At 37.9% G+C, this 16,949-nt stretch overlaps 1 protein-coding gene across 1 annotated transcript in view; it reads right to left on the minus strand.

The window, feature by feature from the left end:
• Positions 1-312: 312 nt before the first annotated feature.
• The window catches only part of TSPAN3 (tetraspanin 3), a 29,102-nt gene continuing 12,465 nt past the window's right edge, over positions 313-16,949 (minus strand). Inside the window, exons 2-7 of the mRNA XM_058736961.1 lie at positions 15,517-15,708; positions 15,224-15,298; positions 10,519-10,620; positions 9,487-9,639; positions 9,138-9,221; positions 313-1,206 (exon numbers count right to left, since the gene is read on the minus strand). Coding sequence (XP_058592944.1) covers positions 1,114-1,206; positions 9,138-9,221; positions 9,487-9,639; positions 10,519-10,620; positions 15,224-15,298; positions 15,517-15,708 — 699 coding nt within the window. The 3' untranslated portion in view covers positions 313-1,113. The remainder of the gene's footprint in view (positions 1,207-9,137; positions 9,222-9,486; positions 9,640-10,518; positions 10,621-15,223; positions 15,299-15,516; positions 15,709-16,949) is intronic.

A 16,949-nucleotide genomic window follows, 5' to 3' on the forward strand; every position in this document is an offset into this window, starting at 1 on the left:
GTTACTATAATCATTGCATTGTATGGAAATTAACTGCTTCTGTATATAGTCCTATAATAGGACTCCACATTCCTCCAAGACAAGGAGAGCATCATCACCGTATGCCCAGTGTCATGCACACGGTTAGGTGTTCGTATTTGTAGGATATACTAGAGTGAAAAGCATCTCTGGCTTTTTGGATCCCAAGGCCTTTAGAATTTGGCAACTGATCTAATTAAAACACACGCAAATCATGTAGACATGCACCAACATTTAAAACATTACACTGCTGCTTGGGAACTGAAGTATCCCCAAATAATTAAAAAGTACATGTTGAGGGGTGATACAGAGTTTATTGAATTAGATCCTTCTATTTACAACTGAGATCACATCTACATACTATTTGGCTAGTCTACATGGGTACATTAATCCTAATGAGTTTAGACTTATGATGAATGGGCTCAGTCATACAAAAACGCACACACACTCACACTAATTGCTTTAAAACAGTAGTGCATATATTATACTCCTCCTATAAAGCCAGCTTTGATTAAAAACTGCTAGTTTCAAAGATCAGTCTGATTTTGAAGATGAACCAAGAGACACACTGTATGATTCTAAAATCTATTTTAGCAATTTTATACAGTTGCTATCTTATTGGACTACAGTATACGTTTTTTAAAAGGACACTGATGAGGGGCACCATCTGGTGTTAACTTTAACCACAGCTGGTTTCCTCCCCCTCCCCCCAAAAACCTTTGGCCAAGAGTTCTCCATTGTGAAGACTGAAAGGGCCCCGGGACACTCCGGTAGCAGCCCCATTACTGCATGGAGGTAACAGAAGTAGGTCCAAGCCCTCCTTTAATTCTCCCACACTATGCAACCTGCAAATGGTTCTGAATTAGAACATATACTGCCATACTTAAAAACTTAGGGACATGGAGAGTCAGAATAAGGGAAAAGAAAGTCATAGGTGGGTAGGGAAGTAGGTGGGTACATGAAGAGCCAAGCTGCTTTGTCCAACACCTGTGTGCTTTAACTAAATGAACTCAGAGGCCAACGCAGTAGACCTGGCTCAATTCACCTTCCAAATCAGAACAACAAGACTAAAAAGCTCAGGCTTGCATTTTTCTACTATGCATAGGTTCCACCGGTGATGAGGAGCTCATAAGCAGGATCTCTACTCCTTCTGCACAATACGATGCATGCACACAGCATGCCCAGCAGCTGTGGGAAGAAAACAACAGAAAAAAAAGAAGGCTGAAGACCCTCTCATAGCAAGTGTGTAATTTCTTTGTTGGCAATGGAGCTGTTTCAAAGTTCAGTGATCTCAAATCATCAAAAAAGCAATAACAACAGTAATAGAGGCAATTTCTAATGACTATATTATCTTTTTAGGAGCTGTTTAAATACCAACTTTTAGTTTCCCTGCCTAAGAACACCTAAGAACAATACACGAAGAGGAGAAATGGAAGGCTCTCCTGCCATTCCCACTCTTGATCAATAGCAGTGCTCTAAAAAAAAATAACTTTCTGCAATGATGGAAACATTCTATATCTGATAGCAAAGGTCTAGGGAGTAGAATGACCAAGACTTTGTGAATTTAGGAAATTTACTGGTGGTCTTTTCAGACATCTGGATTTGGGGACATAAGTTTTATTAACAACCACAAAATTCACTACACGCATGAACAGCCCAAAAGCCTTATGGTGGAAACCAATCAATTGGTCTGAAGGTTTTTGTTTCTTTCATAATTATTTACTATTTTTGAAATCCAGATTTGGCTCTGTGGTATTACATACATATTACTTTTTAAAGGTCACTCTTCCTTCATGATTTTATTTTAATAAGCCCTAATCCCTCTGTGGCAGCAAGCTGGAATTGTAATAAAGTCATGCCATGTTATTTTGAATAAGCAAGAGGATTAAACTGGATTAAAGAGAAAATGATTCTAGAATTTTTGACCTGGCTTCTTACAAAATATAAATAGTAACCAAAGAGCTAAATGAGAGTAACTTAATTTGCTGTTCTAACTTTTCATAATGGTTTCAGTTATTTGATTTTAAAAGGCAGGGCTTTCTGTACATATGGGGTCAATCAATTTCAACAAAATGTACCAGATCTATAAACAGGCTCTGAATGTTTGAAGTGGAAGATTGCTAATGAGATACATATACAGAGAATAACGATGTCCTCAGTCTGAATCCCCATGGTATAAAGTCACACATTCCAATTTCCAGCCTCAATTAGCTCACATTCTACCCATTCAAGATATATATTTGCTGCTTAAATCCATCAGTTTCATTACATCAATATTTGCTGAGTGCAGTAATAGCACAAAACACCTTGAAGACATTTTAAAAGTGGATATTGTTGAAAATTGAGTAAATATCTATAGCCAGTCTAGACATGTTTAGTATCTAATTCCTAAAGAAATACATTTCTACTTACTGTACATCCTCAAAATAGCTATAAAATCAAACAGAATTATGTTCCCAGGCAATGTTAAATTAAGCAATAAAAACGCTAAGCTCAGAAATTACTGATTTTCTGGGAAAAAAATCTCTCTTCCCAACCCACTTCCCTCACATTCCTTTCAGTTGGTTAACTTCTAGTGAAGGAGTCAGCACTCTCAAATGGGATCTGAAATAAGTATCATTTCTGTTCCTGAGTTTTATTTCAATTAAGTCAACTTGACCTGATTTTAAAACAATTAAATAAACTTGATAAAACCCTACTCATGCTTGGGAATGAGTCTGTTTATGAACATTAAACTCTACACATTAACTTCTTATATTCCAAACCTCATCACTAAGTGCTACAGGCCCACTTCCAAAGCTCTGCTATACTGAAATTTCACTGATTAAAATTTTCCAACAATAGACTTGGAAATATTTTAGCTTTAGAGTTATTTCTTGCAATAAAAATTTGCCCTGCAACATTCAATTCATGAGAACTAATCTGCACTTAGTCTAAATATAATACCAAGCAACTGCAAAAAATAACTGCTAAATACAGAGGCAAGTGGTAATTAAAAAAACTGACTGCCAAGGATTAAAATGTTCTAGAATATACTATGTAGGGGACATTATGGGAAAATAGGTATTGTTTGTTATATAAGGTTTTGGAACTGCACACTGGAAACACCCTTTTCTGAGAAAAATGTGGAACTCTGTATCAAAAAGTCACTTATAGGGGTGCCTGAGTGGCTCAGTAGGTTAAGCATCTGACTTCAGCTCTGGTCATGATCTCCTGGTTCCATGGGTTCAAGCCCTGCACTGGGCTCTGTGCTGACAGCTCAGAGCCTGGAGCCTGCTTTATATTCTATGTCTCCTTCTCTCTCCCACTTGTGTTTCTCCCACCCCCCTCTAAAATAAATAAACTTAAAAAAAAAAAAAAAAAAAAAGGAACCAAAGGTTACATACCATATGGTTCCATTCATATATTTTGAAAAGACAAAATTTTAGAAATGGAGAACAGATTAATGGTTGCCCAAGGTATGGGGGGAGGAGGCACAGGATGGAGGTGGGTGCAGTTAGTTATAAACAGGTACCAGGAAGAATCCCTATGGTGTTAGAACTGTTCAGTAAACCCACCAGGTCATAAAACTGTACAGAACTGAACATACACAGGTAGAAATGAAAAATCTGAGTAAAATTGGTGAATTGTATCAGTGCCCATACCTTCGTTGTGATATACTACAGTTTTGCAAAATATTACCCCAGGGGCGGGGGGGGGGGGGGGGGACTGGGCAAGGCATACAAAGATTTGTCTGTATTACTTCTTAAAAATGCGCATGTATAGGGGTGCCTGGTTGGCTCAGTTGGTGGAGCATGCGACTCCTGATCTCGGGGTCATGAGTTTGAGCCCCACAATGGGGCTAGTTTCCTTAAAAAAAATACATGTGAACATACAATTATAACAATTTTATAAAACAGCAAGGTAGAAAACTGTATACCATAAGCTTCTATTTGCATAAAAAATATTTATGTGCTGTCTAACCACAACTACTTCTGGGAAGATATACAGAAAACTGGTATCAGTGGTTAACACTTGATGAGGGATGGGGAGAATGGGTCTCAAGAACTAAGGTAAAACTGAGAGGGAGACCTACATTTTACTAAATTTAAATAATCTGAAAAAAATTCTATCAAATGGGTAAAACTTTCAAAACTTCCAGAAAGTTAACAAGATTTCATTTCCTCTAAACCAAAACAAAACCTAGCCACTCAAGAATTAGCTTCCCAAGCCTTAAAGAAGAGTTACTTGAAATATTTAAGAGTGTATCAGAATCAGCCCACTAGATTTTACCTATGTGGGGGCCCAATGTGAAGTGTTATTCACTTATGTTTTTAACTCACATTAATGAGTAACTGACAGTCAAGAAGCAGCAGGAGGAAATAGCAGTCTCAACCTCCTTCACACTTGGCAATATAGACCAGAAAAAACCAACATGGCTTTGGGAAACAGTTCTCTGTGAAAGTTTGCTCTTGGTGATCCATCTTGAGGACATGCCAACTTTGTAAGACTCCAAAGACAGACAATTCCCATTTTTCCCATATTTACTTTGCAGAAAGCCTTACCCTAGCAAATACTTGATATCGTCAAATCAAAATTTTTGTCTATTATTATGACCAGATCTTTTAAATATAAAATTCCTAATTGATTAATTGTTAATTTAAGAGGCTGGTGACACTCAAAGAAGTGAAATAGCTTGCTGATTAAAAAGACAACAAAATAAAGGGACACCTGACTGGCTCATTGGTTGAGTGTGTGACTCTTGATCTCAGGATTGTGGGTTGGCACCCCACATTGGGTCCAGGGGAGATTACTTAAAAATAAAAACTTAAAAAAAAAAAAGGCTAACAAAATAAGAAGTGCAGCAAAATCCTAAAAATCTTTCTCCGACATTAAAAAATCCTGTTTAACAATTAACTAGTATTTTTCAGGGTTGTTTTTTTTTTTATTATTTTTTTAATGTTTATTTATTGAGAGAGAGACAGAGTATGAGCAGGGGAGGGGCAGAGAGAGAGAGACACAGAATCTGAAGCAGACTCCAGGCTCTGAGCTGTCAGTACAGAGCCCAATGCAGGGGTCAAACCCACAAAGCATGAGATCATGACCTGAGCCAAAGTCAGACGTTTAACTGACTGAGCCACCCCAGTGCCCCTGTTTTTTGTTTTTTTGTTTTTATCATTTTGGTCCTATTCAAACCTAGATCATTTAACTAGACTAGAGCAAGAGTTAGCACGTGTTTTCTGTTTTGTTTTTCTTTTATTAAAAAAAATTTTTTTTAAATGTTTATTTACTTTTGAGACAATGCGAGAGACAGAGTGCAAGCAGCGGAGGGGCAGACAGGAGACACAGAACCTGAAGCGGGCTCCAGGCTCTGAGCTGTCAGCCCAGAGCCCAGTGCGGGACTCCAACTCACGAACTGTGAGATCATGACATGAGCCGAAGTCGGACGCTTAACCGACTGAACCACTCAGGCACCCCTAGCACATGTTTTCTGAAAGGGCAATATAATGAATATTTTAGGCTTTGTAAACCAAGACACAAAACTGGGTCTCTGTCACAACCATGCAACCCTGCCACTATAATACAAAAGCAGTCACAGATAATGCATAAATGAGTGTGGCTAACACAAAAAGAGGTAGTGGGCTAGACTGGTCCACGGGGCCTACTGATGGCCAACACGTGAACTACAGGCTTTTATTGGTAAATCAGGTTCATGAAAACATTTCTTCTTAAATTCACTTTTACGCCTTAGAACTTCAACAGAATGCAGTACTTCATTCAACAGAACATGGTACTTAACGGTACCACAAAGTACTCTCAAATTCAAAGGAAACAATGCTTCCAACAGTTTTGATACAATACTACCAAAAAGCATCTTTCGATCTTTAACATTATTTTTCAAAGTTTTATTTACTTAAGTAATCTCAGAGTCATGGGGTTTACCCCAGTGGGCATGGAGCCTGCTTCAGAATCTTTCTCTCCCTCTGCCCCTTCCTCTCAAAAAAAAAATAAGAAAAAGAAAGTAATCCCTCACCCAACATGGGGCTTGAAATCACAACCCCAAGATCAAGAATTGCATGCTTTCTGACTGAGCCAGCCAGGTACTCCTAACATTATTTAGAACTATATTTCCTATGATAGCTCTTAGCTTTCTCACTTTAGAACCTGAAGGAAAGTGCTAATGATATTTCAATGTTATTACATTGTGTATTTTATTAAGCTGAAGTGTCAATTAACTGTTAGGTTGCATAACAGAATTGAGGAATTTAATCTTTTGAAAACCTTAATTCTTCACTTTCTAATTCGAGGCAGAGTACAATGGGCCAGGGTTCAAGCTTCAGTGATGGTCATTAGTCATACTATCCTTGCTCCCCCTCGTTTTCATGGCCTTTAAAACAAAGGAGAGGTGCCTGGGTGGCTCAGTTGGTTAAGTGTCTGACTTCGGCTCAGGTCATGATCTCGCAGCTTGTGAGTTCAAGACCCACATCAGGCTCTGTGCTGACACCTCGGGCCTGGAGCCTGCTTCGGATTCTGTGTCTCCCTCTGTCTCTGCCACCCTCCCCCCCCCACTCCCCTGCCACCAGCTCATACTCTGTCTCTCAAAAATAAATAAATGTTAAAAAAGAAATTAAAAACATAATGCAATTACGAAGGAAACAGGGACTGGAGACTCTCCAAGTGTGCTTTTAGCTCTAACTCTATCAGGATGAGCATAAAAGTACACTTTAGATTGTTTTTACCTTTGCTCTGGTTTTCCAAACCCAGGGCACCAGTCTACATCAGATTTTGAGTATCAAATGTTTAGGTACTCTTTATAGGTTTATAGGTACTCTTTAAAAAAAGAAAACATATTAGGGAAAATTCTTTCGTTATTTCTAATGTATGTTTTTTCCCTTAAAACCAAAGTTTAAAAATTTTCAAACCATTAGCATTTGAATCTGTGAAAGCTCTGAATCCTTGACTTAGTTTTGCTGAACTGAACACATCAAATCTTTATCAGCCATTACTTAAATAAGGGTAATTTAAGTATAAAATGCATAGGAGAAGGCATACTTAAAAATTAAAAGACTAGCTAAAATATTTATTAGCCCCCAATGAAAAATATTTAATGAAAAAATATCTGCCTGGTTAATAAGCTTAACAAAATGAGGGATGAAGCTAAAGTAATGATGTGCATCAGTCTTCCTTATACATGCTATATATTTCATGACCACAAGCACCTTACAGTTTCAAAGCTTTTTTTTGCTGCATGCTAGTATGTGCTGATTTATTAACACAAATAAGATAATTAAGAATGCACAGACCAGGATTTCACTTGGGAAGAGACTTCCTTCATATTTCATTATTTTTAGCTAAATGAATATGTTTGGACAATCAAAATATCATCCCTGCTGATCAACATATTACTGCTATGCTGAGCCACAAAGTAAATGCTTAGAAGGGCAGAGACCATAGCAAATAAAGAGCTAGGCTTTTAAATGAATCATTTCAAAGCTGTTTGAGTACCAGCAAAGTAAACAATCACCTTTAAGGCATTTCTCATTAAATACACTAGCTTTTCTTCAAATACACAGACAGCAGGCAATCTAAGCAACTTACCTTTAAACTAGCAATTACGTTGGTTTTATCTAACAATTAAAAGATAACTACACTTTCTTAAAATAGATTCTAGGCCTGAAGCATATTTCAAAAACAACCAAAAGAACACTCTGAGAACTAGATCTGACACAAAGGATTCTCAATCATTTTAATTTTTAAAAAATATTTATTTATATTTGAGAGAGAAACAGTGCATGAGCAGGGGAGGGGCAGAGAGAGATGGAGACAGAATCTGAAGCAGGCTCCAGGCTCTGAGCTGTCAGCACATGTGGGGCTCGAACCCACGAACTGTGAGATCATGCTCTGAGCCAAAGTCAGACTGACTCAGCCACCCAGGTGCCCCGGATTCTCAATCATTTTAAACAGTTGGTTATTCTCAGTTGTAAGATTCCTCTAAGATGTTCCTCTAACAGAATCCCTAAGATACATTGTATATGAAACTAGCATCGTAGGTAGTTGTACAGAGCAGAAAAATAGCTATCTTTATTTGTTTTCAGGTGAGGGCTAAGGATGTGGGTGGAAGGGATTTTTTGGTGAGGGAGGGAGGAAGGAGTAGATAAAGTGAGAGGTAATTAAACAATTACCAGCTCCTATGCATACGCCATTATTACGTGGGAAAAAGATTGTTTTCACTGGTAGAAGTTGGGAAGACAAGTTCTCTCAGCTACCAACAATGATATGGTATACTTTTGGATGTGCCAAGTGATGTCACAGACTCCTTGATGGCTATTAGTCTGATAAAACTAAGCCCAGAAATACAGAAGAGGTTAGAACCTCATTTTTTACTTCGTCTTTTCTGTAAAGCAACTCAATTGCTCCTATCAGCATAAGAGTCTAGTGTTGTAGTAGGAGTTCCTGATGTACATATATGGACATATAAAACCCTGAGGACAGAAAAATAAGAACCAGAAGAAGAAACAGTACAAAAAGATTGAAATGAAGCTTTCCATTTCCATAGTGAAATAAAGCAGTACAATTTTTAAAAATTCTGTGAAGTTCTATTAAAATACCTCCCAAGAATACATTAGGGCAACAGTATGTATTTTTAATTTTTTTTTTTTTAACGTTTTTATTTTTGAGACAGAGAGAGACAGAGCATGAACGGGGAGGGGCAGACGAGAGGGAGACACAGAATCCGAAGCAGGCTCCAGGCTCTGAGCCATCAGCCCAGAGCCCGACGTGGGGCTCGAACCCACGGACCGTGAGATCATGACCTGAGCTGAAGTCGGACACTTAACCGACTGAGCCACCCAGGTGCCCCGGGCGACAGTATGTATTTTTGAACAGGCCACTCACTAGTCAAGTCAAGAAAGTAAAGCAAAGTCTCCTCAAACCTAGTCCCTGCATCCAGATCTCTGGTTTCTTGGAACCATTATGGGTCTAGGACTAGAGACAGGAAATGGAAGACGTTGGAAACTGACGGCCAGTACCTCAATGACTTCCAAGTTATCTATATACACAAGGATTAAATGCACTTAATGATTAAAACCATTCATGGTTGACATCAGAGAATGAGCACATTCTGATAACCCTGTGCTTACCTGAATAGCTGCAAATGCCAGTGCTGCCCAGATAACATGCATCATGATTTCTTGTAGCTTCTTCACAACTAGAGCTTCACATCCCTGAAACACACAAAGTCATCCTCAATAAAAGTCTTTTTTTTAAAGTGAAAGCTATAAGGTCACATATCACTACTCAGTGGCAGAAATGGAAATAACAGAAACCCAAAGAAGGAAAGACAATGTTTTTAAAAATAATTTACAGTAACATAAAACAGCATAAAGACAAACAAAAGAGTGTAGAAAAGAAGTTCTAGGTAAAGATAGTTCACAGAGACAACCAGGTTACCAAGCTAGATTCAAGTCTTGGCCAAGAAGCCAAACTTACCTCGGCATAGAGGTCGGAGGGGTGGGCCAGACTGCCATTACAGCTGCTGGCGGTCTCTCTGCAGCAGCTAAGAGGGACACTCTGGTTTTTGGTTTCTTTGAACCAGTCTGTATTTTCCCAGTCTGAATAGTTGTGAATTCCACAACAGTGCAGCTAGTGGGAAAGAGAACAGAAATATTAGTCCTCCCAAGACACACAGATCTGTGTTGAACTTTAAAATTCTGTGCACTGCAGAGCTTTAAGCTACTCTAGACCAGTTAAGTTCAATAAAACTTTCTGCAATGATAAGAATGTTCGGCGTCTGTTTGTTCAACAGAGTAGCCACTAGGCACCTGAGGTTACTGAGCACTTACAACGTGGCTAGGGTGACTAAAGAACTGGATGTTAAATTTTAATTAGCCACATGACTAGTAACTTTAGAAATTCTACATGAAAAGCATATTACCCACAAGGGCTAATTTATAGCTAAGAAAAATCTTCATATCTTACATGTTAAATATTATTTCCAATGATAATATATTTCAAATATTTTCTCCGAAATGTCTGGGATTTGCTTTAAGATAATCTAGCAAAAGATATGTGGGGTAAAAGATGAAAAAAGATTAACAAAAAATTGAAAATTTTGAGGTAGGTTTATGGATATAAGGATCTACTATACCAGTCTCTCTACCTTCACACATTTCCAATTATCCATAATTTTTTTTAACAGTTTTGTCTATTATCTTTTCTGGTCTTGCTTTCTAAAGGTATATGAAGACCTCTTACCTCCTTGAAGTCCCTTGAGGATCCCATCTTTCCTGTGACACATACCTCTCTTCCATTATCACTTTTCTGACTAATTACTTTTTGGTAAAAAGTCACTAGGTGACAATGGAAAAAACTTTTCAAGAGTGAAGGTGAAAATATCAGACACACCATGAAGCTATCCATGGCTACAAAAATACATGTTTAATTTACACAGTAATAGCTGAGTTTAAGGTTGACCCAACAGCAACTGGCCCTCAAAATCGAATTCACCTGAAGAGAGCTCACCTGTCTCTGAACATAATCAATAGCCCGGCTAGCGGCATCAGGGTTCGTTCCATTGTAGGTCTTATACACTTTCTGAATGCTGCGGTCAACCTCATTTTCCACCTGAATCAAAACAAAGAATTCGGTCCCTTAAAAATACTGGTAAAATTAACATTTGTCAAGGCTCCAGCTAAGAAACCTAACTGACATGTATGCAGAGTTGCCGGATATCTTTGTGAATTTCTTTTAAGAAAAAAATTTTTCTCCCTGTCTCCACAGAGATTCAGGTAAAAATGCAGACATATTACATCACACACTATAAGCATTCAAAGAGAAGACTGTGTGCAAGACAGCAGATTAACAATCTATTCAAGAGAGAGAAAGCAGCTGAACCCTGAGACAGATGTCCTAAATTATAAATGAACTGCTTTTCTTTTCAAATAAGCTTTCAGTGGGTTGGATTTACTCATTTTCCTTTCCAAAAGTAAATTAAAAATAAAGACCTCCCACAAGATACTTTTGGAACAAATACCAACATACTTTCCATTTTATTTATTCAATGTTTCGATTTAGCCAAATACACAAAAGTAATCAGCAGGTGAAAAAAAATCAGTCCTTACAAGTAGCATTTTATGAAAAAGGTGCAGTTTGATGTTATATGAATTAGGCAACAGGAAATAAACTCTTCATAACTTATTTCTGTCAACCACTAAATGGCAAGAAAAGTACCATTTAGTAAAATGTGTTTGTACCAGATTCTCCTTACCCTTCTAAGATGATTAGACCTACTTAGTAATTATACCAGTTATGTGATTTAACTACAAGGTGATAACCAGTAGGGACAAACCCAATACATTCTTTTTTGGGGCACAGTTACCTGGTACCTTATGTATCAATGGTTTGAAACTTAGATTGGCATATTATGCCTTTGATTTAAAATTATAAATTACAGTAACAATACTTCTCTTTTTTTTCTTAAGTTTATTTATTTTTGAGAGAGAGAGAAAGAGAGAGAATCCCAGGAGAGTCCAACACAGGACTTGAACTCCCAAACCATGAGACCATGACCTGAGCCGAAACCAAGCCAGCACCTCTATTACGTCTTTATCATAGCCCTAAAGTTATACCCCAATTAATTACTTTAAGGCAGCCTGTTTAGCCTTAAATGGTACTTAGGTGGAAAGGAAAAGCAGGCAAATAGAAAGGCGAAAGAAAAGGAAATGACTAAGAAAGAGGAAAGAAGGGCCAGACGGGAATGGCTGGCAACAGCTGCCTCGGTGTTCAAGTTGGCAAGATCCTCATTCATCAGGATGGGCACAGAAGGTAGGATCTCAACTCATAATCACCTTTTTCTATGTCCAGAACAAAGGCTTTTTTTTTTTTTTTTTAAGTGGCAATGGAAAATGAAGTCCTCAATTTCGCTCTAAAAAAGAAATCAGAAAATGTGTATTTCCCCCTTTCCATACCAGGAATTTATGGGCTGAGGAAATCTGAACAAACTTCTCATTCTGAGGTAATTTAAAGAAAGTTAAATACTTACAAGTTAGAATAATAGAACACTTTGCTGTATTAAATAAGATTAGAAGTCTTGACCTGTAATTTTTTTTTCATTCAACAGATCCATAAATTCATTAACATTTATTATGCCAGGTGTCTTGCCACTGCTGGATGAAGATGACTGCCTTGCCCTTAAGAAGTTTGGAGTCCCCAGGCTAGATCTTTAAAAGATACACTGTAACAGAATTCAATAAGGGGGAAACAGAAAACTATCTTGTCCAAAAGTTATTACTTGCTTGTTGATTTAATGTTTCTATTATCCTGCCTCAAATGAGGAAAGTGAATTATGATCAGATATTACAACAGCCTCTAATTTAAGTTCCAGAAGGATTTTACAAAGGGCTACAACATCTCCCTCATGTGGAACAGTCACTAGGGTATGCCTATAAAGTTCAGTTAAGGATTAGCTGGAAATTCTGTATGAACAAATCAATCAAATGTAATAGTCTGGGGTTAGAGGTAGGCCTGGATGAATCAAATTTTAAAATGAATCCTTCCTTCAACAGAGAGCTGAAATGTAATATAGATGATAGCTGAATATTCCCTAGCATGTCTTGGGTAGAGACTATATGAAATAGTAAGAAAACCCTTTGGCTGATCTCTACCCTGAGTCCAGAAATTTATGTCATATAATTCATTAATTTATACATATAAAACCCGTGTTGTTCAAAGGTTAACTGGGTGTATGTATATATATGGGTACCCATATACATATGTTTGTCAAATATAGATGTGAAATCCAAGTAGGCCATCTATGATTTTGACAAGGTTCTAAAACCATTCCTCTCGAATATTTGTGGAATGAAAGGACCTAACCATGACCCTAAACTGACTTTCACATACTCTCTCCATCCAAGGAACATATTGTTGTTGTTGTTTTCATTATTATCCTACATGTAAAAATCAGTGGTAAATGCAGTTGTACTATAGTTAACAAATGGAGAAGCCTCCCATGCATGGTCAGGAGTAGTTGGTTGGTTAACTGAGGCTTTTAGAAAAAGTACAGGCTTTTAGAAAATCACAGGCTTTTAGAAAAAGTACACATTTTCGGGGCACCTGGGTGGTTCAGTCAATTAAGTGTCCAACTCTTGATTTCAGCTCAGGTCATGATCTCACAGTTTTGAGTTCGAGACTCGCGTCAGGCTCTGTGCTGACAGTGCAGAGACCGCTTAGGATTCTTTCTCTCCCTCCCTCTCTGCTCCTCCCCTGCTTGTGCCCTCTCTGTTTCTCCCTCAAAAATAAATAAATAAAACTTTAAAAAAATGAACATTTTCATTTAGCTTAAAGCACAGAAATGTGTATTTCACACCAATCTTAAAATGCAAGCCTGTCTTTTCTTTGCATAGGATCCACTGATTAGAGTTCTTTATCATTTGTTCTGCACAAATCACATCCTTAGTACATGGACAGCGACTTCCAGTTTGGGTTTCTTAACACTGCAGAGACATTGCAACACAATCAAAGTGTAGAATTCTACTAATTATTAATAAATTTCCCCTAAACTTTTACAGTAATTGTACTCATAGCTGATTTGATCAAAAATGTTTTAGTGATTGAAGTGCCTGGGTGGCCCAGTTGGTTAAGTGTCCGACTCTTGATTCTGGCTCAGGTCACAATCTAACAGTTTGTGAGACAGAGCTCGAGTCTGACTCGGCACTGACAGCACAGAGCCTCCTGGGGATTCTTTCCCTCTTTCTCTGCCCCTCTCCCACTACACACACACTCTCTCTCTAAGTAATGAAACTGAAAAAAAAAAGTTGTAGTGACTTGTTTTTACCAAGTCTCTTCAAATTATTCAATTTTCTTTTTTTCATGTACTCATTTTCTTAGACTTCATCAATATTTAATTAACCACACAATTACACTAACAAGTACTTGGGATTACACTTGACTTGCATCAGGCCTAACAGTTCTCAGTCAGACCTGGTTCCTTCCCCATGTTCTCTCACAGACCTTTCCTCTAACAGAATCCACGTATACTGAATTCCATCTTTGCATCTGCTTCTCACAAGACCCCAACTGACACAGCACAGGATACATTGTAGAAAAAAATTACTGTAGCAGAAAAATACTTTAAAACTGAAATAAATAATCAAATAAGCTTACAGGAGACTTCCTGAGATCAAAATCCACATTAAACACAACCTTTTGACACCTATATAGGTAACTTCAATGGAAAGAACTATTCAGAAAAAAGAGCCTGAAACGTTGCAGTATTCTTAAACATAAAACAAAAGCTCAGTTCTCTAGTATGTACTCTTTATTAAGCCAGGAAACTAGACTTGTGTGTTCACTACATGTATTTTTTCTTTTCTTTTTTTTAAATTGAGGTATAATTGACATCTAACATTAGTTTCAGCATGATTCAATCTTTTTATATGGCAAAATGATCACAATAAGTCTAACTCCTTTACCATACATAATTATAAAAAATTTTTATCGTGATGAGAGAACTTTTAAAAGTTACTCCCTTATCAACTTTCATATATGCATTACAGTATTATTAACTTAGTTGCCATGCTGTACATTACATCCCCATGACTGACTTACTTTATAACTGGAAGTTTATACCTTTTGACTCCCTTCACCCATTTCGCCAAAGCCCCCACATCTGGCAACCACCAATCTGTTCTGTATGCAATTTCTTTCTTTCTTTTTTTTAATGTTTATTTATTTCTGAGGGAGGGGCAGATAAAGGAGATGTGGACAAAGAGCTGAAGCGGGCTCTGTGCTGACAGCAGCCAGTCTGATGTGGGACTCGAACTCACAAACTGTGAGGTCATGACTGCGCTGAAGTCAGATGCTCAAGTGACTGAGTCACCCAGGGCCTTCTCTCTGTGCAATTTCTAATTAACTTTAGATTTTTTTTAAGTTTATTTATTTATTTGGAGTGAGAGAGTGAGAGAGGGAGGGGCAGAGAGAGCAGGAGAGAGAATCCCAACACAGGGCTTGATCCCACAAATTGTGAGATGATGACCTGAGCAGAAATCAAGAGTTAGACACTTAACTGACTGAGCCACCCAGATGCCCCAACTTTAGGTTTTTAAAGCAGTGACTAAACTGGAGTTAAGGCATAAGAAAATGTTTACTTTGATAAAATGAGTTTGTTCTATTTCACCCGAAACACTTAAACTGCCTTTTAAAACATGAACTAGAGTAGACAACATACCTTTGCTCTGTAAACGTATCCCAAAACCACTACAACAACTTCTGTGACAAAAACCAAGAGGAGGATGATGACAAACTGTAAGGAAGAAAACATTGTCAAAAATTAAATACAAATTTTAAAAACTGATAAAAAACAGTTACCAGAGGTAACTGCTAGAAGACAAGTACTAATTCTGTTCCAATTATAAGAGCCAAAGAGTCTATGGAATTTTATGTTCAGTTCAAGCCAGTAACACAAATGAAATATTCCCACATATTATGGTGACACATGCAGTCAATAAAGTGCTAACTTACTGTGGCAAGTCCGCAGCGGCTTTCTCGGATTGTGGCACAGCAGCCAATTAGCCCAATGATAAAAAGCAGGGCTCCTACAGCTATGATCACTACAGCAGGGATGAGAGTGTACACATCTTCAAAGAAGTGGTCATAGTCATCGTAAGTGATAAAGACATAGGCTCCCACATAGCATAAAATGCCAGCTGCCCCCTGTAGAAAACAAGATCAGAGCACTGGTAAAAGTCTCTAAGCTCTGATAGTAAAATGTTCCTACTATTTCTTAGCAGGTTATAATTTAATGAGATTTGCCATCACTTTTAAATCTACTTATACACCTTTTTACAGTGAAGCCAAAAGGTCTATTATTCATTAGTAAGAACATTTCTTTACTAAAGTTGAAAAGTTTCCCAAACACTACCTTCTTTTCAATAATTGATGGCTCAGTTAAGACCAAGAAATCATGAATAAAATAAATAATACTGACAAAAATTACCCCCCAAACACACAACAAAGGCTTATTTGTAACTCAACTAAACCTCCACCACAGATCAGCGGGGTGGTGGGATACCCGTTTGCTCATTGTAGTTGCCCTCAACGAATGAAGAAATTATGCAGAAGTGGCAGAGCCAGGATTTGAACCCAGGCAATCTGACTCCAGAATCTGCATTTCTAACCTCTATCCACCCACTGGGAAAAAGAAAATATAATAATTGCTAGTAACCTTGATATCCATTTTCAAAATGCTTACTGTCCCAAGTCAAGACTGTGAAACAGTAAAGTCAGAAAGCTCAGTTAACTCAAGAACTTTGCAAACCCTTAGATTTGTTCTTTAGAATGGTGCTTCTCAAACTCTAAGATGAACAGGAATCACCTAAGGATCTTATTAAACTGCAGACTCTGATTCAGTAGGGCTGGGCATGGGACTCTGCATTTCCAAGTTCCCAGGTGATGCTGCTGGTTCTTGGACTACACTTTGAATAGTAAGGTTTTAGAGCATCTAAAGGGAAAGTGAATGTAGAAAGTCATGGAACAGAGATATGCCTTATTTCAGCTCTGCTCCAGATACCATTCTCCAATTGCAGAGTTTTACATGCATTCTCCTCTCTATTGTTGTCCATTTTGCTATCATTGTGTACCTGTTCAATGCCTAATGCCACTTGCTTATATGGGAATGATCAAATGCAGTGTGAGGCTAAGTGTTAAAATATTTGGCGTAACGAGCTACTATTTGTAGAGCACTTTGAGACTTTCACAACAAAAGAATTATTTCACTATCCTTTAAAATTTAACACATAGGGGTGCCTGGTGGCTCAATCAGTTAGGCATCCGACTCTTGGTTTTGGCTCAGGTCATGATCTCACTGTTTTGTGAGTCTGAGCCCCACGTTGGACTCTGCACTGAGCGTGGAGCCTGCTTGGGATTCTCTCTCCCTCTCTCTGCCTCTCCGCCCC

This window comes from Neofelis nebulosa, chromosome 7 (genome assembly GCF_028018385.1).
Source record: "Neofelis nebulosa isolate mNeoNeb1 chromosome 7, mNeoNeb1.pri, whole genome shotgun sequence".
In the NCBI taxonomy this organism is placed as follows: Eukaryota; Metazoa; Chordata; class Mammalia; order Carnivora; family Felidae; genus Neofelis; species Neofelis nebulosa.